The 22,327-nt window shown below is 42.5% G+C and overlaps 1 protein-coding gene across 7 annotated transcripts; it reads right to left on the bottom strand.

Annotated features, from left to right (window-relative positions):
- Window positions 1-1,290: 1,290 nt before the first annotated feature.
- Window positions 1,291-21,837, bottom strand: ILF3 (interleukin enhancer binding factor 3). 7 transcript variants are annotated; one of them, XM_030546154.1, is made up of 20 exons: window positions 21,731-21,837; window positions 16,523-16,613; window positions 16,213-16,439; window positions 15,724-15,904; window positions 15,209-15,356; window positions 13,799-13,890; window positions 13,320-13,415; window positions 12,841-12,952; window positions 12,023-12,120; window positions 11,481-11,592; window positions 11,269-11,379; window positions 10,771-10,970; window positions 10,121-10,291; window positions 9,487-9,609; window positions 9,081-9,257; window positions 8,643-8,799; window positions 8,342-8,395; window positions 4,226-4,591; window positions 2,155-2,292; window positions 1,291-1,954 (listed from the first exon to the last, which is right to left on the bottom strand). In XM_030546154.1, exons 2-20 carry the CDS (start codon window positions 16,523-16,525, stop codon window positions 1,821-1,823), a joined length of 2,700 nt encoding a protein of 899 aa, XP_030402014.1. In that variant the 5' UTR covers window positions 16,526-16,613; window positions 21,731-21,837; the 3' UTR covers window positions 1,291-1,820. The 7 variants fall into 7 exon arrangements, with proteins under 7 accessions (XP_030402014.1, XP_030402015.1, XP_030402012.1 ...); XM_030546155.1 differs by having other exon boundaries at window positions 2,164-2,292; XM_030546152.1 differs by having other exon boundaries at window positions 9,487-9,624; window positions 21,731-21,836.
- Window positions 21,838-22,327: the final 490 nt, after the last annotated feature.

The raw sequence follows: 22,327 nt of genomic DNA, 5'->3' as shown, positions 1-22,327 counted from the left end.
AGCTGGAAGAGAACCAAGCTGGAAAGCTTCAGCTACACATCAACGGGGCAGTTTTCTTTCCACAGAGGGGGGAGTGCACTGCCCCATGCTAACCTGCCTACCCATCTGGCATTGAACTGCTGGTGCTAGACTCCAGCCATTAGCCAGCAGCCCGGCTCCCTCACAGCCTTCACCTGCGATAGACACCCTGGCCTAACTAGACAGGTTGCTGTGCAAAGCTGCGCGGCTGGTGCCTGACAGGCCAGAGGCCAGGGAGACACCAGTCACTGTGTCTGGGTTGCTGCCTGCCTCAGTGCCGCTTGCACAAAGGATGAGTCACGGCAGAAAAGTTCAGCCTTCCCCAAGCTGCTTGACCTACTGGCTCCTGTGTTACATCCCGCTGCTGTCAAACGGGATGACCTAAGCTGGGTAAGCTTGCCAGGCACTGAGGACTGAAATCGATGGGCATGTCAGGGAAAGGGCAGGCAGCAGATGCTGCCATCTTTCCCGGCACCTTAGCTTAGTGACTGATGCGCTTTTGGGGGTGAGGAATCTCTCAGAGAAACTGATTTCTGCGTCATCCCAACCGAGCTATTGCAAATGTCTTGCTAACAGTACAGACCAAGCCTGACTGCCAGAAGAGGTCAAAGCTCGCGGAGTCGGCATGGCCCTGCTGTTTCTGGACAGGGAGCGTGAACAGAGGTTGCCAGGGCTGGGGGGAGAATGAAAACTGACAGGTGAGAGTCGGCTCAAACCCGATTCCGCACAACACAGGCGAAGCCTTCGGTCTTCCCGTTCCCCGGCAGACAGCAGCGCCACCTAATGCTCAGCTAAGGCATTTCAGACATGCCTGCTTGACAGAGGGCGCTCAGCTTCCACTCCATCTTCCATGGGCCAAGGGCAACCTAGGCCAGTTTTTTAATTCTGGCAAGAGTCAGTGTTTGTGACAGCCTGGTGCTCTTAGGTTCTCCATAACCAGGTGGAGAAGAACTGCTGTTCTCTTATGTAAAAGTCCTTCAGGGTCTGATTTCCTTTGATCTCTCACCTCTTCCAGTCCCTGGGTACCTAGGGCAGCATGTCCAGCAGAACGAACTTTGAGTTTTGCTTTCTATATCGATAGAAACAGCTACTGAACTCAGGTTTCTCATCTGCAAACCTCTGGGGCTGCTGGATTTATTTCTGCAAAATGCTTTTCTGGCCATTTTTCACTATTTGTGCCACTGTGTCTATTAAAGGAGGAGGAAAAGTTATTTTGCTGCAGACAAACATTCTAGCTGACATTTGTATGCAAGGCAAATCTACACAGTTGGAGACAAAGACATCAAGAGTTTGTGTTTATTTGTCTACATTCAGCTTAATCCAGATGTACTGCCTGAATGATCCAGACATACAAAACCCACTCTCTTTCCCACTGGTTTTTAAAATAAAATCTTCACTTATAAAACTGAAACACTAAAGCATTAAAATACAGAAAGCTTGTTTAACTCACTTCACAAAAGCATTAACAGATGGCATATCCCTTATCTATTTAAAGCCATCCTGGGTTAACACTTGAATGACCATTTTAAATAGAAAAAGGATACTGAAATTTTATTAACTCAAAAATTCTATTTAGACAAAGTTGTAATGGCAACTAACAAACCATTAAATACATAGATGTCCAAAATACAGCTAAGTCTGGAATTACAGGTACTCAACCATTAGTGACAGGTATCACAAAGAGCACTGCAACATGGAAACGGGGGTTTACATGTTTACTGTGATGCAATAAAACTGAATATTCAAAGGGTGCGCAAGTGCAGAAGGTAACAAAACTTCACACCCATGGAGAAAGGGTCGGTTTATCTGTACTGATAATTCATGCTGTGATCGTTTCTGCCGTAGCCGCCTTGCGAAGCTTGGTAGGAACTGGGGGGACCGCTGTAATTCTGGCCTGAACCAGGAGAGCTGTAGTTAGTCTGAGAAGAATAGCCACCTGCAATGGAGAAAGGAGTCCATCTAAACCATGCTGAGAGACAAGAGCTATTTTAACACAACTGTACGCAACAAGAATTGTTACTTATCCAGCCTGGGCTGCCATCCTGCAAAGTACACACAAACAGAAGAGCGGTGACTGCGTCTTTGCACTACACAAAACGTTTAACAAAGGAGAGTCGAAAAGGGTTGTGTACTGACCTTGCTTACCTTGGTAAGACGACCCTCCTCCCCCAGATCCTCCCCCATAGCCGCTGTGTGAACCAGTATTGTATGAGGAACCTCCTCCTGACCCATAGTTATTTCCTCCACCACCACGGCCACTGCCACCACCGTAATCTGCAATCGAGAACATATGCTGAGCAAGCATGACAATGAGGTCTGCAACTCTGCTCTTAGACCAGGACACCTTAAAAATACCCAGACCATCAATATAGAACTAAGCTAGTAACAGAAACTGCCAAGGAGTTTATGACTCATCAAGGTAAGGGTTATGGCCAAGGGTTCAATTAGAGAAAATCTTTCCCCTGCAGCCTTTGGCTGGTAAAAGCACCACTGGCCTAGCTGCCAGAGCAGCAGAAGCTTGATCAGTCAAAGTTGTACCAAGGACAGACTATAGTCTGTAACAGGGTAACTTCTCCACAGCCTGTACAATTGTGTAGGTCTGGCCTACCGTTGGAAGAACAGTTCATGCAAGTAAAAAGATACCTTTTGTGGAGAGTGGGGACTTGGGTAATTTTTTGGCTGAGTCACATGGGTAGCCTGTTAGGCCTTGCCCAGCCAAAAACTACGTGAGTGTTGGATGTAAACAGGCAGGCTGGCTTTTGGCATAAGTGCCCTGAAGCAGTTTGATTTGTGAAGGAAAGAGCAGAACTATCAAATGTTTATTCTTCTAAAGCTATTAAAGACTAAATGCCCAACTGATCACATTAGCGGTAATGTAGCAGACAATATCCATAAAGAGACAGCACAACTGTACAGGCGGTGGAGAAGAAGTTACCCTATAACAGATTAAGTCTCTCCTTGGTACAGCTCTGAGTGACCCTGGAAGTAGCATCGGAATGGAAGAGAGATCAGTCTAACAGGCCAAAAGGCCAATCTGGTATCTGCTACATTTGGCAGCAAACAGCTAAGGCTCTGTCTCCACTGAAAACGCTACAGTGGCACAGCTGCACTCAAGACAGCGATAGGAGGGGTTCTCCCATTGCTGTAGTTAACCCACCTCCCCGAAAGGCAGTAGAATTCTTCCATGGACCTAGCACTGTCTAGACGAGGGGTTAGGTCAGCTTAGCTTTTCTCAGGGGTGTAGCTTGTCACACAGCTGAGAGATGTAGCTATGCTGATGTAAGTTTCCAGTGTAGACCAGCCCTAAGTGTAACAGGGTCAGTTTAACTTCACTACCTACCTACATTATTCTAGCAGGTTTAGATCCTGAATATGGATAATATCTCACTCTGGAATGAAGTGCACAGGGTGCCATTTTATAACACAGATTTACCATTCACTGGGACTCCTGCTTCTTTCCAGCTGAACACTAAACCTTATATCTAAAACTACACAAAATAGGAGGATATATTTTTGTCAAACCCACAGATTTTCTGCCCAGAATCACCAGGGAACAGACAGGCCAGCTACACAGAATGGGCCTGCATTTAGAGTTTGTAATTCCCTACATCTCAGACCACACAGGTGATCGAGGGCTAGTCAGTCTCACTAGCTATCTTTCATTTGGGCTGTACACCGTGAAGAAACAGTATTTCTGGACAGAAGTGTTTACGGGCCTTGAACAGGATTAGAAGGAATCTCCACGTCCCTGATTCCATGACACTGCTCCTTAACCAATAAAAGAAGTTTCAGTAGAACAACACACCCATAACGGACTCGCATGCCAATATGGCATTGACGTACCATCATCCCAACTCCTGAAGCTCACTAAAATGTAAATGTTTAAGGCAGTACCACCTGCTCACCCCCAAAAGACTCTTCATGCTCCCTGTGGAAGTCTCTGCCTGGCCCCTCAAATGTAGCATTTAAACCCTAAGTATCTACTGAGCTCCTTATAAAAAAATGTCATTCCATTTCTAAATTTCAGCCCCTTGGAGTACTGAGCCGCAGACTGCCAAGTCCAAAGTTCAGTCAACCTGGCTGTTTCGGAGTGCCAGAGACTCCATGGAACCCCCCGCTGCAGTGACAGGAACACACTGTGGAGAGAATCCTACTCAGGGGCAAGAGGGCCACACACTTCCAACCAGAGGAACAATCCCCCACTCACTGAATTTGCTCTCGTAGTTGTAGTCTGATCCTCCGCCAGAGGAGTTGTAGGAGTTAGAATAAGAGTAGTTGCCTTGTCCGTGATTGTATCCTTTTTGTTTGCCTTGTGGAGGGCCATAATTGCTGTACTGGTTTTGGTTGTATGACTGCTGTTGCTGGCCTTGGTGCGATTGATACCCTGACCCATAGGAAGGTTTTTGCTGTCCTCCATGCTGCTGCTTCTTTCCAGCATGTTTGGGTGGAACTGGTGAGCTGTAGTTGTCACCACCTTGGTAGTAGGATCCATAGCCAGAGGAGCCCCCGCCGCCGCCACCACCACCACCACTTCCCGTGTTGCCGGAGTGACCACCATTGCTATAAAACTGGCCTGAACAAAGGAAGAGGAAGTCAAATGGTGTTTCCGATAGGCTTGAGGAAAGTCACTCCACCCGTGTCTTAAAATACCTTATTAAATGTAAATGGTTGTGTGCCTTATATCACACTACGATGCTTTGCCATTATATAAGCAGCAGTTTAGAATCTAGGACTATTTTGACGAACACATGAATAAAGATTTAAGTAATTCCAGACAAGGCCAACAGGTGTAACATTTGTTCATTTAAGTAGATAAGGAATCACTAGACACACTGACACAGGACCTTCCAGTTACTCTCACTGCTCATCTAACAACTCTCCAAGCCATAGGAATTAAGTGTGTGTAGAACTTTAAGTATCAATACCAAATTCTAGAACTAAGTTACGGTGACTAGTGGTTTTTCCAATGCATGTTACAATATCTAACAATTCCTACTTCATGTTCTACAAAGTTACTTGGTCTAGTCCTCAAATTACACTGGAGACAAGCCAGCCACCAATGATAATTGAAGCTCATTCTCCACAGAAAAGGAATGACAATCAGGAAGAATCTTACTCCAGTGACAAGGACTTAGAGCCAACACCCATGCAAATCACTCTAAAATAAAGAGCACTTTCCACATGAAGTGCTGTTTGAATAGCAATAATTTGACTAAAATTAAAGAAGCCTTATACAAAGCTTATTCAATTGTACAGAAGTGCTCACTCCATCAAATTCTGGCACCAGCATGAACTCAGGAGGTTACCAGAACCCTGTGTTAGGGCTGAGGATCCGTAAAAGGAGTAACTGGAATAACGTTGTACTTGGTCTTTTGGCAGCTAGAAACTTATTTTCTGATCGGCCTGTGGCACTAACAGACTGGATCTTGCACTGTTAAGTAACTATTTTCCTGCCCAATTTAAACATGTTCACGTTTAACAGGATTGTTCAGTTCAGGCCCTAGATAACTGGCCAACTTTAATAACTTAAGTCGAGAGGAGGTATGTTGTGGTTTGATTTTTTAATAAAGTTCATGATTCTTATTTACCAAGAAATGACAGCCACTAGGATCTAGACAAAAACTGGCATCACCGCCCACAGTCGAGTACGTACAGCTCCAGGAGCTTAAGTGATGCTTCAGAGACAGGTGGAACTTTACTGATTTTAACTACCTTAGAAACAAAGGAGGGGTGTATTGAGAACTTAACTCCCGTTCAAATAGAGAAGGCTGTTAAGGTTAGTAAGTCAAGGAGTAAACCTGTGATCTTTGTTTTAACAGCTCCACATTTGTGGAACTTTAAAGAGCCCATCTGAATGATGAGATGTGACTCAGAGCTCATCTCCAGCAAAAACTGCAGTTTGTACAGAAGAGCTGGCTCTAGTGACCATCCAGCTTTTTTATTTTGCATACTAGTTTAAAACTCCTAATATTCTTGGAGTAACCATTTAAACTGACTTCACCCCACCTCTAAATTAGAGTAAGGCCCTTTTCACACTATGTTAGAACATGTCTTCTTCTGTGGGCAGAAGGACACGTTACAATAGGGCAGAAACAAGGTTCTTCAATATTTCTTTCCACCCAAGAGAAGTTATAACATGGTTATGGCACAACCATACCACAATAAAAATATTCCTGTAGTGTGTAGATTGGTACTAAACTCCAGCCTTTGGTACAAACAGAGATCCAGAGTTATAGCAAAAGAATATATGAAAGAATGCAGAAGTAAACTTCTTCTGAACGGGCGGTGAGGGAGAAACTTGCCTCACCTGAGCTGAAAACAAATGGTAGAAGTTGACTCCTTTCCCAAGCGAGTTAAGACAGCTTTTGGGACAGTCATTTCTAGATGAACCCTTCACATTTAACTAAGCAAGCATTAACACTGTTCAACACCTGAATTCCACCCCCGTCCAGTTAAAACTACTGAATAAAAATATCCGACACACAAGTTACTTTAACATGTATTCATTTAAAAAAAACGGCATTTTCACCTCATTCAGAACAATATCTATTCCCTTGTATAAAAAGACATTATCTCAAACAATAACTTTCTAAAAAAAATAGGACATGCGTTTTGTTTTAAAAAGTGTTCACACTGAATATTTAAAATTTTGCCCAAGGAGGTTTCAACAACCTGATATTTCACAAGTTACTGTTTTCACCAGTTTAAATTACCGAGTTACCTCAAACGTTATTGAGCCTCACAAATTAAATTAATGCAGTGCTGCAGGATTTGCAGCTAAAAAGAACAGTGACAAAAAATACAGTTTTGAAACATAAGTATCATAGCAAGAATAAAGGACTGAACACATGATGTTTTATTAAACATTCCAGAGTCTCAAAGGGCAACTGATTCCCTGAGACTTCAAAATCTTATGAAGTTTCATTGGCTGGGCTATTAAATACTTCTGCTTTTAGAGCAATGTGTATTTTACAAGAGGCATAAGCTGTCTCAGAGAATATCAGATGGCCTGCGCAGCCAGCCAGCTGTGTTTGCAACCCTTGGACATTTCAGTTTTTGAAGTGCTTTAGGTCCTTCATACTTGGATCAGAAAAAGCCTGATTTTATGTATCTAATGAACCCACGCATTTTTAGAAGTAATCAGAACTGACATTTTTTACATCAACTCCTTAATGCCTGGATAGTTATTGTACCAGTATTGGAAGCACAATACAATACCTTTGACAGTATACTAGCTATCAGCCACAGTAAGTCACACCCCTCCAGCATTTATCCATCAGTGTATTACAAAGGATGTAAAGATTAATTTAGCACATATGATTCCACATACAAGTCACCATTTTGCATGCTTAAAAAGCTTGGCTGTACTAGATTCAGAAACATTGGAAGTATCTTCCCTACTGTCAGAGGCATCAACCCAAGTTCTGATGTTTATTAAAAGGCTTAAATTTTGTACAAAACCTGCTGTAAATTAAGACAAAGGTAGATTAAAACTTCAGTATTTGTTTCTTAAAAATAAAGTAATGCTTTCCATAAAAAGCAAAGGTGGGCTTTTTGCCTTTATGCTGAACAGAGCTGACTTTAAAATTTGTGCAAACTGCACAAAAACGTTCTTGGATAATTAGTTCCCCCTGTTGTGTACATCAAATTACGACCAAGTTCAAAGGCAAATCACAATAAGAACTGCCACTGTCTTAAGTTCTGCAGGCTAATAGTTTCAGACAAGCTGCGGTGAAAAGCCACTGTTGAGAAACCCAGTGAAGCACAGGGACACACCACGAACACTTTGGGTTTTGGAGTTCGAGAAAATTGGAGTAAAAAGCTGTTTTTTTGCAATACTTTTAGATGATCTAGGAAGACCCAAAATCATGATAGCCGTAGCAGTCTGTGAAAAAGTCACCTACAAAAGGGGGAGACAGAGCAGAGAAAAAAATTAGAATTCTTTTGAAGATGGCAAAATGCGCCACATTTGAAAGTCATGTTTTAGATTTCTCTGCTCCTGTCACCCCCCAATGAAGGTTTCTTCTCAAGACAAATAGCTGTGTATTTTCGGGAAAATCTTATTCACAAGAGTGGTGGATTGCTTCACATGGCTTAAAGCAGAGAAATTTAAAATATTCACATTTGAAGAGGAAACCTAAAGTCACCTGGATTTGAGTTTAAGTTTTAAACACCTGATTCAGCTCCCTTTTATTAGTTCTCATTTTAAAAATGAACATGCTATGATGGTTCAGATACAGGTATATCACTGTATGTTGTAACCCAGAGTTTGAGTAATCCCAGTAGGGTGCTGTGTTTCAAAGATTAAAACATTAACACTTACTATAGCCTGCTGTTGCCGAATTTCCTCCATAACCATAGCTTCCGTATCCAGCTCCTAGAATGGAGTAAAGCAATTACTCTAAGATATTCATTTTCTATTGTTAATGAAAGGAATGAAAAGCTATTAAAACAAACTTCATTTCCAAGAAGCTACAGTGTAAGTTATTTAACTTGTGTAACGTAAGAACTTGCACGAAAGCTGATCAACTCCATTGGAGATACCGATTTGTGGACAGGCACTTCACTTTAACATGAGACAGCAGACATGAAGTTAGTAGAGTGAAACATTCATGGTAACTCACCAGCATTCATATAGCCACCATGATTGCCACCACCAAATCCACCTCTGCCTCTACCACGGCCTCTGATGTTGCCTCCTCTACCACGTCCACGCAGATTTGGGGGAGGTGGCACTTCATTGTGCATGGGGCCCCCCATTCCAAAACCTGGATTATGCTGCTGTGGAAAAGACAACTTGTTACACAATCCCGTTTTTATATCAGTATTTATATGTCCAAGATTAAACTGATTTGTGTTGCTAAAGTTCAACGCGGATAGAACTAAGTCGCAAATCTGAGCGTTTGGTCCTAATTCTAAAAATTTAGGGGTAAATCAATCTCCATTTCTCTGAAGGTAAACTGGGATAACCACCACCCCTCCCCAGCCTCTCCGGGGCGTAGAGTAGTAGTGCTTAGGACACACACAGACACAGACATTTAATCACCAGCAAGTCTACCTACCTTTACAGCAAACTTGGGTCCTCCCCTTGCAGGTACAGGGGCTCTTTTCTTCTTATTGGGCTCAATAGCAACTGGAGTATCGGGAAACAGCTTCTCCAGGGCAGCTAGAGCAGCATAGGCTTTTGCCACTTTTTTGTTCGAGCCAGCTCCTTGAAATTTCTGCCCATCAACCTCAACCTTCAAAACAGATTAAATAACCATGCTATGAATCAGTAATAGCCACACAAGAGAGTGACCTTTTGTCACTGCCATGCTGGTTAATTATGGCATAGCTTGCTACTTCCACGCGCAGTGTCAAACAGAAATTAGTATGAACTAATGAAATGTTACTAGGCCTGGAAGTTAAAACTGCACAGCATGTCTATAAATGTAACCATGTGCAGAGAGGACTACAAAGTCAGCTCACCTCCATGACAAAGCGTTTGTCATGGCTGCCACCTGTCTCTGAAATCAGTTCGTATTTCAGCCCACGTCTCTTCTCGTTGAGTTCCATCACTGGATTCTTGCCATGCTTCGTCAGGATTGGTCCCTGTTGTTTCACATTCTAAAATAAATTGGAAGTGCCAATAAAGGTCCAACGAGCTGTTGGACTTGGAATTATCCACTATATGTTCAAGGTTTTTATAATTAAGGAAAAAGTTAACCTTAAAGGGAAAATTACATTCAAAGTTAAGTTTGAGGTAGACAAATTTCAGCTATAACCCCTATAATTACTATAACTGAAAAGTTAATGATTTTCACCACTTTTATTTTGCATTTGTTAGCATTATGCATAGTCAGTTTACTCCTTACTTAGAATACTCCTTTAAAACAGGAGAGAAAAAAATCCTCAGATATTTTATGGATTCTAAGGAGTTTCAGCACACACTATTGAACCAAAACACCACTGAAACTCAAGTGGACAATATTCCTTTTAAAAAGTGCTTGAGAGTTTCAGACTCATGAGTGAAAGACTCATTTGAGCAAGTTGTCACAACGTCGCTCTCCTGAATGTTAGAGGAAAGATTTGGTTTCAAAAGATGTAAAAAGTTTGTGCTCACCTCTGAAGTTTGCTCTGAGGGAGGAGAGGCAGCACTGGGTGTAGAGATAGTTTCCACTACAGGAGGAGGAGCAACAACTACTGGTTTCTGTTCTGTTTCCTCTGCCGATTCATCTCCTTTTCCAGACTCTTTGCCTTCCACTCCTGTGGGTAAACCCATATCTTGCAACACCTGAGGGTGTGGGAAGGGAGAAAGGCCATTGAGAAGTGCGGATATTATATCCTCCATGGCTCTCTACTGTGCGATAAGCAGCTCAGAAGGCTGTGTAGAAGTGGGTCCATTGGCCCTGTCCCAGAAATTACTACCTCCATTCATTCCAAATGTAGTATCAGCCCAAGCTTCATCCATCCCCACTGATGGTGCTGGAACTTCCAGGACGCTATAAGCATTCCCCCAGGCCCTTTAAACATTTGCAACAAGTCTTCTGGCTACCAATGTACTTAATCCATCAAGTGCTACTGCTATTTCAGTGTTTTAACTTCAACACAAAACTGTATCCAGTGTAGAAGGGCCTACACGCTTCACATACAATTTTTAACATGATCTTCCAGAAGTTCAAGTTTAAGGGAATAACTGTCTGGATACTAACGTTTTTTAGAGAAAGGAATAAGAAGGAAAAAAAAGCGTTTACATGCAGACAAAACTCTTACCTTTACAGCCACATGCAATTTGGCTGTCTTTTTGGAAGGTCCCGATGCCTCAAATGTGCTGCCATCGACTTCCACGGACATAGTAAAGATAGGAGCATGAACTGGACCAGTCTGAGACACAAGTTTGTACTGGAGACCAGGTTTTAGCTGATTTAATTTCATCAGTGCATTCATAGCCTGGGGAGGTTCCGTTTTTTCCTCTAAACAGAAAACAGTTTGTTCTTTGTCAGACATGCACATTTGTTTTAAGATAAACTTGACGACTGAGTTCAGACAATAAGAGGTTACAATCTGCCACTGTGGACTTCTTGTTTACAAGTACAGATTTGAAAGGGTCATTTACACTTGATAAAGCCTTAAAAAGCAGGAGAAAAATCCAGTCACTCAGATTTACAAGCCATTCCACAAGAAACACTTTCTTCTGCAGTTTGCCCCTCATTTAGTCTGAAAACAGCTCTCAAGCATCAACTTGTTGCCTACCTCTGGTTAACTCAATACCTTTTTTCTGAATCTTCTTTTTCTTTTTGCTGGGAGACTTCTCCTCTCCATCCTCCTCCATAGGGCGCTTCATTGGGGTGATGGCATATGTGGTACTGGGGGGAATCTGGACTGTAAAAACCATAAGAGGCAGCTAAATATATCAATTACTGAGTGACAGAGTAGCAAGAGCACTGGGCACTGAGAATGTATTCGTTTATTACAATACCTACCAGTGTAGTCAACTGGATTTTCGTTCTTTGGTTTCTTGGGCATCTTGGAAGGCAGGGGATCCATCCCCAAGACCTTGTGAAGCTGGCCAAAAGCAGCAAGTCTCAGAGCATGCTAGAAAGATGGAACACATGTTAATGGGATGCACAAGTCGTTAAAGTAATATTTGCTCACTGCAGAGGTTCAAAGAGGAATCTTCTACCCACCCCTGTACAAAAAAACAAAAAACAAACAAAAAAAACCAACAAAAAACATACCAAAAAAAAGACACCTCAGTTTAAATAGGATGGCTCCTTAGAATTCTAAATTCAATCCAAAACCTGGGCCATAGTGGTAAGTCACTACTTAAAACCTGATACTTTGCTTCTGGTAGATCAAACTATAAATTTCTTTTTTAGTGTGAGACCCATTTTTTTACATGACTAGGTATGAAAAAAATTAAAACCAACCTCAGTGAGGTTACTAAACTACCATTAACCAATAGGGAAGTTCAACATAAATTGAACTCATTAAGTTTTTGCAACATCTGTAGGCAAAACTATACCTGAGCACTCTGTGTGATATCTTCCCTTTGTTGTCTGTCTAGATGCCCAATAGCATCAGTGGCTTCTTTTTCACAAGGATCATAAATACCAGAACCATCTGAAGGCAGGAAACAAGGAAGATATGCAGAGAATTATCCTAGTGTTTCTAAAAAAACTAAACTAAGTATTCCCTTGGCATCATTCAATACTCATCTGTGTAACACTGATCAATGTCCAACATTTTGAAATTTATCTGGATTATTTTACAAGTACAATTATAAGTGAAGTTGGTCAAAACCACTTAGAAAGTAAGACAACCAATTTAACACTTGTAGAACCTGGTACTTCACACTACAGGGCTTATCATCATGGGTCCATGTACCCTAAATAAAACCATGGTACCGTAATACCCATATACACTACACATTTTTATGAACTTTTATATCTCAACTCTGCAAACACAGAACCATAGAAATGTAGGGCTGGGGGGCTGAGAGGCCATCTTGTCCTTCTCACGCTGAGGCAGGATCAAGTATACCTAGACCAGAGGTTCTCAACCTGCAGCCCACAGGCTGGCTTTCAGCCCAATCAGCACAGACCTACGGACCATGTGACATCTTCAGGGCCATACAGGTAGTATTGGATGCGGCCCACATAACACATTGTGGGCCACATATGCAACCCCACAACAGTAAACAGGTTGAGAACCACTGACCTAAATCATCCCTGACAACGAGGGGGTTCTTGTAACTACTACACAATACTACAATGCACCAAACTTTAATCGCATTCCATGTGATTCCTTGCTTTGAAATGTATATGCAGAGAACCATCTAACCTGGCATAACAATTCCTGATGCAAGACATTCAAGCACTCTCCTCAAGGCCTCACCAGCTCCCATTGGTCTATTAGCTGTTCCAATTGATTTTTCACACAGCAGCTCCAGAGGCTGTAAGACACGTGATTTTAAAAAGTGAGATTCGCACACACGACTGTTTTAGGGAAACTTTACAGCAGATGCCTAAGCAACAGCAAAATAATCGCCAAATTGGATATAAGAAGCAGAGGACTGTAACTGCCATAAGTTTAGAAGTTACTTTAATTTCAGCCCACAGATCCAAAGTATGTGACTATATCATATAGAAAGTCTTCAAGTGTATATTTCAAAAACAGAATAATTCAATTTCTTCAAATTAAAGTAAGTTGCAATTTGTGAAAATGGAATTTCAGACTGAAGAACAGTTCTCTCCAGTGACTTAAAGAATAAAACCAAACAATTCAGAAAACAGTAACAAAAAAAAAAAAGTAAGAATTACCCATCCTCTAAGTGGTCCCCAAGTAGGAACCCGAGTACACAGATCTCTCAGCACCCTGATGACTATGACGCACGATTTCAGACCATTAGCCCTGGCCTAGAATAAGTAATCAAGCAAAGGCATATTCAATAAAAATACCAAACCAATTAATGTGCAGACAAATATTAATTTTTGCAGTGCTACTTTGTCAAGGGTAAACAATATATATTTACATTACAATTTTATAATGTAATAGTAATTACAGTGTACAAAAGCGACATTACTCTTAACACAAAGCAGCAACTATGCATCTACTCATTAAAAAAAGTTTCATCTTTGAACATTAAATTCGCTTAAGTGCTTCTTTAGCAACTGTATGGTTGACAGACGCTAAGTTCAGCACAACTATTGTCCAATGTTAAAGTACTTTAATATAAAGTTAGATAATTTGTAAACTTTAACTGGCTACATAAAGACAAATATAAGAACAAAATGCAAACCTGGAACCACTTGGCGTGTCGGAGTGACGCCAAGGCAGCAAGGCATTTCTGCCTGTCCAGAACGTCCGGGGTGTCGTTGACTGATAGCGTTTCTATTCGTGGATGGAATAAGAAGACAGGCACAGTTTGACCAAGGGGGTTCTGTCAGGTGGAGAGGGGATGAGGCAGCTTCCTAAAGGGCAGCGGAGGCTCCCAAAAGATCTTGAGCTATACCCTTTACCTGAAAGGATAGCCTGCAGTACACTTCACTTTATTACCCTTAACTGGAACTTCACACTGCAGAGAGGGGGAAATTAATGTAACAGGGAATAGGCTAACTCCTATACTATGAGGGGAAAGAGGAATGCTAAGTAGGAGGGGACAGAAAGCCTATACTGCTTTAACAAAGCTTCAGAAAGTAGAATGTTACAGTACCTAACAGAAAGGGAAGTTTGAAGTTAACCCTCACTCTACATCCAGAGCAGAGGTAAAGGCTTTTCTAAAGCCAAGGGAACCCCCTCCGCCCACAAGGCTTGACTGCCCTGGCCCCGGCCCGTGACAGAGTGCGTCCTGTTGGTCAAAGGTCCAGCGTCCCTAAAATTGACAAACTAGAAGGCTTGGTAGACGAAGTCAGATATCAGAACCATAGACAATCAATAGAGCACAAAAATATTCTCCAGTCTGTGCTGCAGCAAAACTGAAGATATGTGTTAATATTTTTGAAGTGTCTGAAGACCAGGGTTTTAGATAAGGCTAGTTCGAACACTTGCTATGCATACAAGTTCATGAGTCAAATAGTGTGATGCTTGTGATACAGAAGTGATCATAGTAAGAGATTTTTCAAGTGAAGGTATTTCTGAAGTCTTATTCCAAACAGTAAGTTTGAATAAGATCATGGATGGCGTCTAACTTTATCCAAAACTCTGCATCACGTCCTGGAATTCTGAACTTTGGCTGATAAAACAGCCAAAGAGACCCAACAGTGCACCTATCATTTTTGCTGCAACACAAACCATTTTATATAACATATCCAATTTCATGTACATGCAAAAGTCATTTACAAGAAGCCTTCAATATTTTTTTTTAAAGTACAAGCTCACATTTGATGTCATTTGTGTGGGCCTTTAACATGGCTAGGTATAAAAAAAGATTTAAACAATATTACATATTAGTGAACTAAAGGCCCAAGTAAGTAAAGTGAAATACCACTTGAAAGGTGCTACTCAATTTTAGGAGTCTGTTTCTAATGATCCACATCCAGGGTTTCTTGTACTATTACAATCTGGAATTTGAATTCGTCTGCATGAAATATTTTTATCTCAAACAGCTTGGACTACCTAAACTGAAATTGAATAGCACATTTTAATAGTGATTAGCAACAGACAACTTAAGTTTCCAGACTGACTGTTAGCCGTTTTCAGTCCTCCATACCTCCAGCTAACAGTTTTTCCATTTCTTCTCTCACAACAGGAGATGTCAAGTGAATAGTCAGCGTCAATGGAGGCTCCTGTGTGTTCTTAATGATAATTGCAGCTTCGCTCACAGACTGGATTATTTCATATTTATCTTCAGTAATAGTCTACAATATAATAATTTTACCATTTAGAAATTTCCTCTTGGATTTATGCATTTCTTCCCAAGTGCAAAGCACTGCCCTTTCTTTTAAGTAGTATCAACAAGCTTTGTACGGATGCTGTAACTTACTTTTCCGTTTAGTTAGTTAATGAAGTGAGATTATACAATCATCATTTGCAGCAAATGACATCTACTTACTTTACAAGGTGGTTCTGTAAAGACTGCACAAAGATATTAACCACATTTTCCCATTCTGTCTTAGTAAGAAGCCTAATAAATATCTCAGTTACCTTCTAGTCCCTTTAATCCGTGTGTGTGTGTGTGTGTTCGTTCACTGTGACAAGCATGCACAATCAAAGGATTTTACTCACAGCAAGCTGTACTCCAAGATTCTCAGCTACTTTGTCCAAGAGACCAGTTGTGGGTTTCTCTTTGCACAGGAGAACTAGCTCAAGATCCAAGTCTCCCTTCAGTAGCAGACCTTTTGCAACAAGTCCAACACGCATCACTCCACGAAGGGTCCTAGTCAGATGCTCGGCAGCCTTCTGATCCCTGTGAAAGATATGTAAATGCAGTTATGGCAGCACAAAAGTCAAAGCCTGAAGTGCACTTAAAGGGACACAAATAATTAACCAAGCTCACAGGGCAAAGCAGTAATGGTTTAGATCCAAAATATGGTTAATATTACTACACATATACAGGAAAAATTACTTGAATTCCATGTTTATTTCCTCTGGCTATGGAATGTTAGGGGGAAGTGAGAACTAATGCCTTTTCAAGCACTTAAAGAGCACATTTCTATCAGTCTAGAGAAAAAATACTGAAGCACTTGACAGAGTTCGACTAGTACTGTTACTTACCCTCCTTCTTTGTTTTCTTCTTCAGCTGCTGTTTCCATGGCCTCCGGTTCTGGCTGCTCCCCACTGACTTTTTCCTGTTCATCTATCCAGTCAGATACAGCTTTGAGAGCACGTTCTGTATGGGAGACCATGTTCTGAACTGCCTCCAACTCTTCCTGAGTTGGGTAAACAGCAGAATGTTTTGCCATCACGTGGCGGTCATCATTCACAAAAATACGCATCGGTCGCTGACAAGACAAAATTTGATGCAATTTAATAATAGTCTAAGGATAATATTTATTTCTGAAAGCTGGAGATTTCAGAGTCTTACCATTTTTGCTTCCGAATCTTTGCCGAAGCTTTCAAAAGTACTTATCTAGCTTCTTCCTCCAAGGAACTACACCAATACAGCTTCCTATAATCTAAAAACAACAAAAAAAATAATTACCAATGATCTGTAGGTGGACTGATAAATCATCTGTCTACTTGGTAAGTGTGTATATGTAACTCAAATTGGTTATCAAAGTAATTGGGCATATAAACTGTGTAGATTAGGACCATATGAACAGTTTATAGCCGACCAAGTATTCTACCCCTGAATATCAATACCCACAGACATTGATATAGTAGCTGAACAATAACCCAAGTGCGGAATAATAATCAAAATCAAGTGTGCCATACAGATACCATTCTAATATGTATGAATTGCTTACAAAGCTCTTACTTTGAGAGGAAGGATGAAAACACTCCAGAGTTCCATCAAGTATATCTATTTAATAAAGGTTTGACAACCATTACCATACAGCCTTTGCACATTAAACATGTGCAACATGGGAAATAACTACACAGACCTAAATGTATAATGCCAACCCTATGCTATATTTCATTCAAGAGCACAAAAGGAGTGAGGTTTCACGTTGTCTAAAGATTTAACTATAAGAGTCCAATGGTCTGAGCAAACAAGACTGCTTGATTTCTAATCCTAGCTCTGACACTGTACCCACTGTGGCCTTGGGCAAGTGATTTAGCCTCCCTCTGCGTAAAATGCTCACTCATTTTCTTTACAAACAAAATCCACTACAAAAGCCCCTCTCTACATTGTAAAGACATGAATTTTTAAGTGCAACTAAGCTAAATCCCCAGTTAATTCAAAACTAGCTTCCACTAGTGAAGTGGAACATGAAAACAAAATCACTGCAAACTTTTAACTAACCACTGTAGTTTTATGGCGAAAGGAACAACCTGGTGTCCTAGCAGAAAGGATCCTCCAATGCCTGTTCATCCCAGACAGGCCTAAGCGATCACTTGCAATAATGTATTTCCCATACCACCTCCTCATTCTACTGCCTACAAGTAATTGGACAGCCTTTCACTAGGATGGTATATGAGCAAGTATGATTATGTTGGTTGCCTTAACTTTTGTTTTCCTTGTTTCACTATTTGTGTTATGAGTAGGCTTGGCATAATTTGGGTTTTTATACTTCTGACGGATAACACTGATGTCTATTTTTAAGCACTCTTTTTGATGTTTATCAAATTAAATTTTCACCAGTTGCACAAATTAAGGGGAGGGTCAAACAATTATTTCATGCCAGCAGACATTGAGATTCAAAAAATTAAAGCTTTATAACGGTTAAAACAAATTGTCAACATCACATGTCAAAATATACAAAGTAAATATCCTTATAACCAACCCTAATGATTCAAACATTTTTCTTACTTTGACTATGTGTAAATTTTAATGTTAACATTTTTCCATCAGTTTGTGTGTGTTCAATGAAATCCATGTTTACTGATAAAAATCTAATCCTTCCAGGTCCATCTATGAGGAGATAGCTAATTTTTGTGTAGGAATACAAGTGTTTTGATAATGCCCATAATTGTTGCGCTACAGTTATACAAGAATCTCCATGGGATTACTGATCACCATTCTGAGGTCATCTTTAGAAATGAACAAAAATGCTTTAAAATAGTTTATGCCATAACTGGTTTTAAACTCTGTATCAAACTCAAACTTCTACCCCTTTGTTTCTTCATTGGATTGCTCTTTAATAGTAGTTGTATGTTGCCCCCAATGACCAACAACTGACGCTTTGAACTCTTTGTATCATTTTTATTTAAACATTCTCTAATAAGATTCATCTCCTAACGATTCATAGCTCCTCTTTGTGAAAGGTGACACCTTTCCAAGAATGTTTTCAGACGTGCAGGTGACTTTTGGCATGGAGCCCAAAATACAATTGAGCACCAAACTGGCTTTACCTTTCTAGTTTTAAACAGTAGTCAGAATGCAGGAAGCTATGAAATAAGAATATGACAAGAACCAACAGTTTCTTGGAATAGAGACAGTAATTCAAAATCAGTTTGAAAATATTTACCTTTAGTAAGTCTCCATGATTTCCCTCTGCAAAATCTTACAAGTCAATTTACCACCCCTAAACTCCTAGTTTTCTAATAACTTCAAGGAACTAGATTACCTGTTAGGTGCTGGCTAAAAACTTCTAAGCATATCGCATCTCCAACATGAAATTCTTCATGATCTCAAAAAGGTGATGCAGTTATTAAGCCTCAAAGCTAATGAATACATTTGTAAAGGTTTACAACAGAAATTTAAGCTGTATACAAGCACTGGCAGACCCTTAACTTCAACACCACTACTGGGCTCTGCTTAATTTCAATTCAGATTTTGTCAAACTGTTTAATTTTGTTAGTTTTACTAGATTAAATGCATCCATATTAACCTTCTCTCGCATTTTCTACCTACGTCTCAATTGTATTTTACAAATCAGAATCAAATACATGTACTCAAATTTCAGCTGTATGTAAATGAACATACATCTTCACAAAAAGGGGACTAAGTTTTAACCTTTATTACATTAAATTACACTGGGATTCATGCAGACAGGTATCTTAGGAGACAGTAAAAACAAAAACACCTTGATGAGTACTATAAAAATACTTAGCATTGACAATATACTCAGGATGCCATATCACTTTTTCAATAGTGGTTTACATCTAATCCTGACACATTTTAAATAAATATAAACTATTGTGAGGGGCTAGGAAGAAAAAAATGCTAGCAATGAAGTGGCAAAACGCTCCGTATTTCACTAAAGCAGTGCTGCTATAATGTTCTTAGCTGTATTATCATAGTGCCTAGGAGCCGCATCACGGACCAGGACCCCACTGTGCTAGGTGCTGCACCAATACAGAAGGAGAAGGCAGTCCCCTAGCCCCACAAAGTAATACGCTATAATGAAGACAAGCCACTATCATTAATCCTTTGTGACAGCAAGTGGGGAATTTTCACCATGCAGCCTCTTATGATAGCACATTAAAACAAACAGCTAGGGCTGCAATTCTGCAAATATTTACAAACATGATTAACTTTCCTACTGTGAGCAGTCCCATTAACTTCAATGAGACTACCTGCAATAATAAGGATAAGTATGTGTGCACGTGTTTGCAGGACTGACGCCTAGATGTCTCAGACAATTCCAGAATTCATTCTTATCCTGTAATACAGAGGTGTGCTGGTATTCTGACATAGCCACACAACTTGTCATATGTTAGGAACACATGAAAATCCAAACCTCTCTAATCCCTGTTTGAAGGCCTGAGTTTGGATTCTGAATACTTCTGAAAGTATTTGTACCCTTACTTAAAAATGTCCTCAACTGTTAGCCAAATATCTACTTAATTTACTAAAAATCACTGTTAAATTCATTTGTACCTTGAATATTCATTTAAAAAAATAAGGGCTGACAGCCAAAAATTAATATGTTATTGACATCTCTATTGTTCCCTCTCCAAGTGAGATGAGAAATTCTGAATCATGTCAATTAAAAAAAAGTAACTGTCTCAAAAAAAAAAGGTAACTGTCACATTCAGAAAATGCTACAGCAGATTAAACTGAAATTTCCTATGTTCTAAGACTATTACCTATGCACTTAAGATCATAGAAACTTCTTTTTAATGCGAGAATAAGAGCTACTTATGGCTTCTGCAGCATCACAGGATTCAGACCTTGCAGGAAAAGTAACCACAGAATAGATTAAAAACATTAATTCTACTTATGGTGTGTGAACTAAGCTTCACAAAGTTAACATTCAATAAAACGTGGGGAAAGGACTAAAATAAGGTAATGCACTTCGAAATCACATCATGCTCTTTACTATGCTAAAATTTCCTGCTATCATTTCCACTTCAACCATGATTTAACTAATTATTCCAATGCTATGAAGCATTGGGTTCTTGCATTTCAAAGTAATGGCCCAAACTGGCCCATATTGGTGAAATGCAAGAGAATAATTAGAATGCTGAGGGTTTAAAATTTTGTTTTTTATAAAAACACCCCATCTATTATGTGATATCTTAGACTGATGAGGAAAAAAATAAGTTTCTATTTCTCCATTTATACAGTTCATTTGTTTTAACTTCCTCGATTTGAATAAGACTGGGTAGTCCATTTCATTTTTGTTTACAGCCGGTTACACTTTCAAGTTCTTATTCAGTAACAGGACAGGACACTAATGTTGGAGTTGTTCAAATCCTGGTCTCCGAATAGACTGTCTGTGGGAAGATTTACAGAACCTAGCTCAAAGGTAAAGAGATGCAGGATGTTGATGGAAAGCAGAGATTTCCAGGTTTTGAATTCCGAGTTACACAGAACCCCAGCAGCTCTGAACACTGTTCTGCGGTAGAACAAAGGATGAGACATTTCAGCTCTCAGGGAAGTTGTGGGTGTCCATGTAGATCTGACTGGAGGATAAACACGGGGGGCGAGGGGAAAAGAGGAGAAGCCGCCATACCGTGGCTCCCGCGGGGATGAACTCAACGGGACCCAGCCGGATGTTTCCCCGTCGGGCCCGTGCCTGGCTGGTCCGCCCTCCCCCGAAGAAAGGCAGCGCACTGCGAGGATGCAGCCTCGGGGCGCGGCCCCCGCTGCTGCCCTGCGGGGGGGGGGGGGGGCAGCCTACCCGGGATGCGGCGCTCCGCCCTATGCGGAGGGAGCGGCGGCCCCGGGAGTCCCGGCCTCGCGCCGCGCGGGGGGAGGAAGGAGGGATCGGGCCCCCAGGCGCGCAGCCGCCGCCATTTGCAAAGGCGGCCGCGAGAACAAAGCGGCGCCGAGCAGCGCGTGGAGCCGCGAGACCCCGCACGCGCCATGCAGCCCCAGCCGGGCGGCGCGCGGGGGGTGAGAGCCAGGTGCGCGCGCAGCCCCCCCCTGCGCCCGCGCGGTACCGCTCCCCCCCCCCCCCGCTCCTACTCCCGGCCCAACCGCCATCCGCCGCCATTTTGTCTCCACAGCACAATGGGGCGAGCGGAGCGGGGGCCCGGGCCCGGCCCGGGGGGACCAGGCACCCGCTCGGCTTCAGGCCAGGCGGGAAGGGGCCGCCACCGCGGAGCAGGCCCAGCACCGCCCCCCGCGCCCCCGCGGCCCAGCACCGCCCCCCGGTCCGCCGCCGCCGCAGCGCGGGGAGCCCCTCAGGCCGGGGGCGGCCCCGCCTCGCCCGGCCCCGCTCCCCGAGGCCGCACTCACCGGCCGGGCCGTGCCCACCGCCGCCGGCTCCCACACGGTGCGGTGCGCAGCGCTGTTCGGCTCCGACTGCAGCGAGGGGGGAGGAGCCGGCGGGAGAATGGGGGAGGGGGCCGTCGGGGGGAAGGGAGGGATCACGTGGGGAGGCCGCCGGGTCCGCTCCCCGCCAATCGGTGCGGGACCGCGCGGTGACGTCACCTGCGCGCCCGGCTAGGCTCCGCCTTTCTCTGCTCCGCGTCTCCTCGCGGGGCACCTGGGGCTCGGCGCGCGGGAAGTGGGGCAGAGACGAGACGAGGGGCGGGGCTAGCCCCCCGGAGGGGCAGTAGCCCCGATGGCAAAGCGAGGGGGGCTGCTCTGAGGGGAAGGGGTGTCGGGGGGTTGTCCTGAGGAGAGGGGGGCAGGACACAGCTGCTCTGAGGGGAAAGGGGTGTCGGGGGGTTGTCCTGAGGAGAAGGGGGGCAGGACACAGCTGCTCTGAGGGGAAGGGGTGTCGGGGGGTTGTCCTGAGGAGAAGGGGGGCAGGACACAGCTGCTCTGAGGGGAAGGGGTGTCGGGGGGTTGTCCTGAGGAGAAGGGGGGCAGGACACAGCTGCTCTGAGG

Source organism: Gopherus evgoodei, unplaced genomic scaffold, assembly GCF_007399415.2.
Source record: "Gopherus evgoodei ecotype Sinaloan lineage unplaced genomic scaffold, rGopEvg1_v1.p scaffold_40_arrow_ctg1, whole genome shotgun sequence".
Classification (NCBI taxonomy): Eukaryota; Metazoa; Chordata; order Testudines; family Testudinidae; genus Gopherus; species Gopherus evgoodei.
Note: the sequence above shows the minus strand (reverse complement) of the source record. Positions and strands in the feature narration are given on the sequence as shown.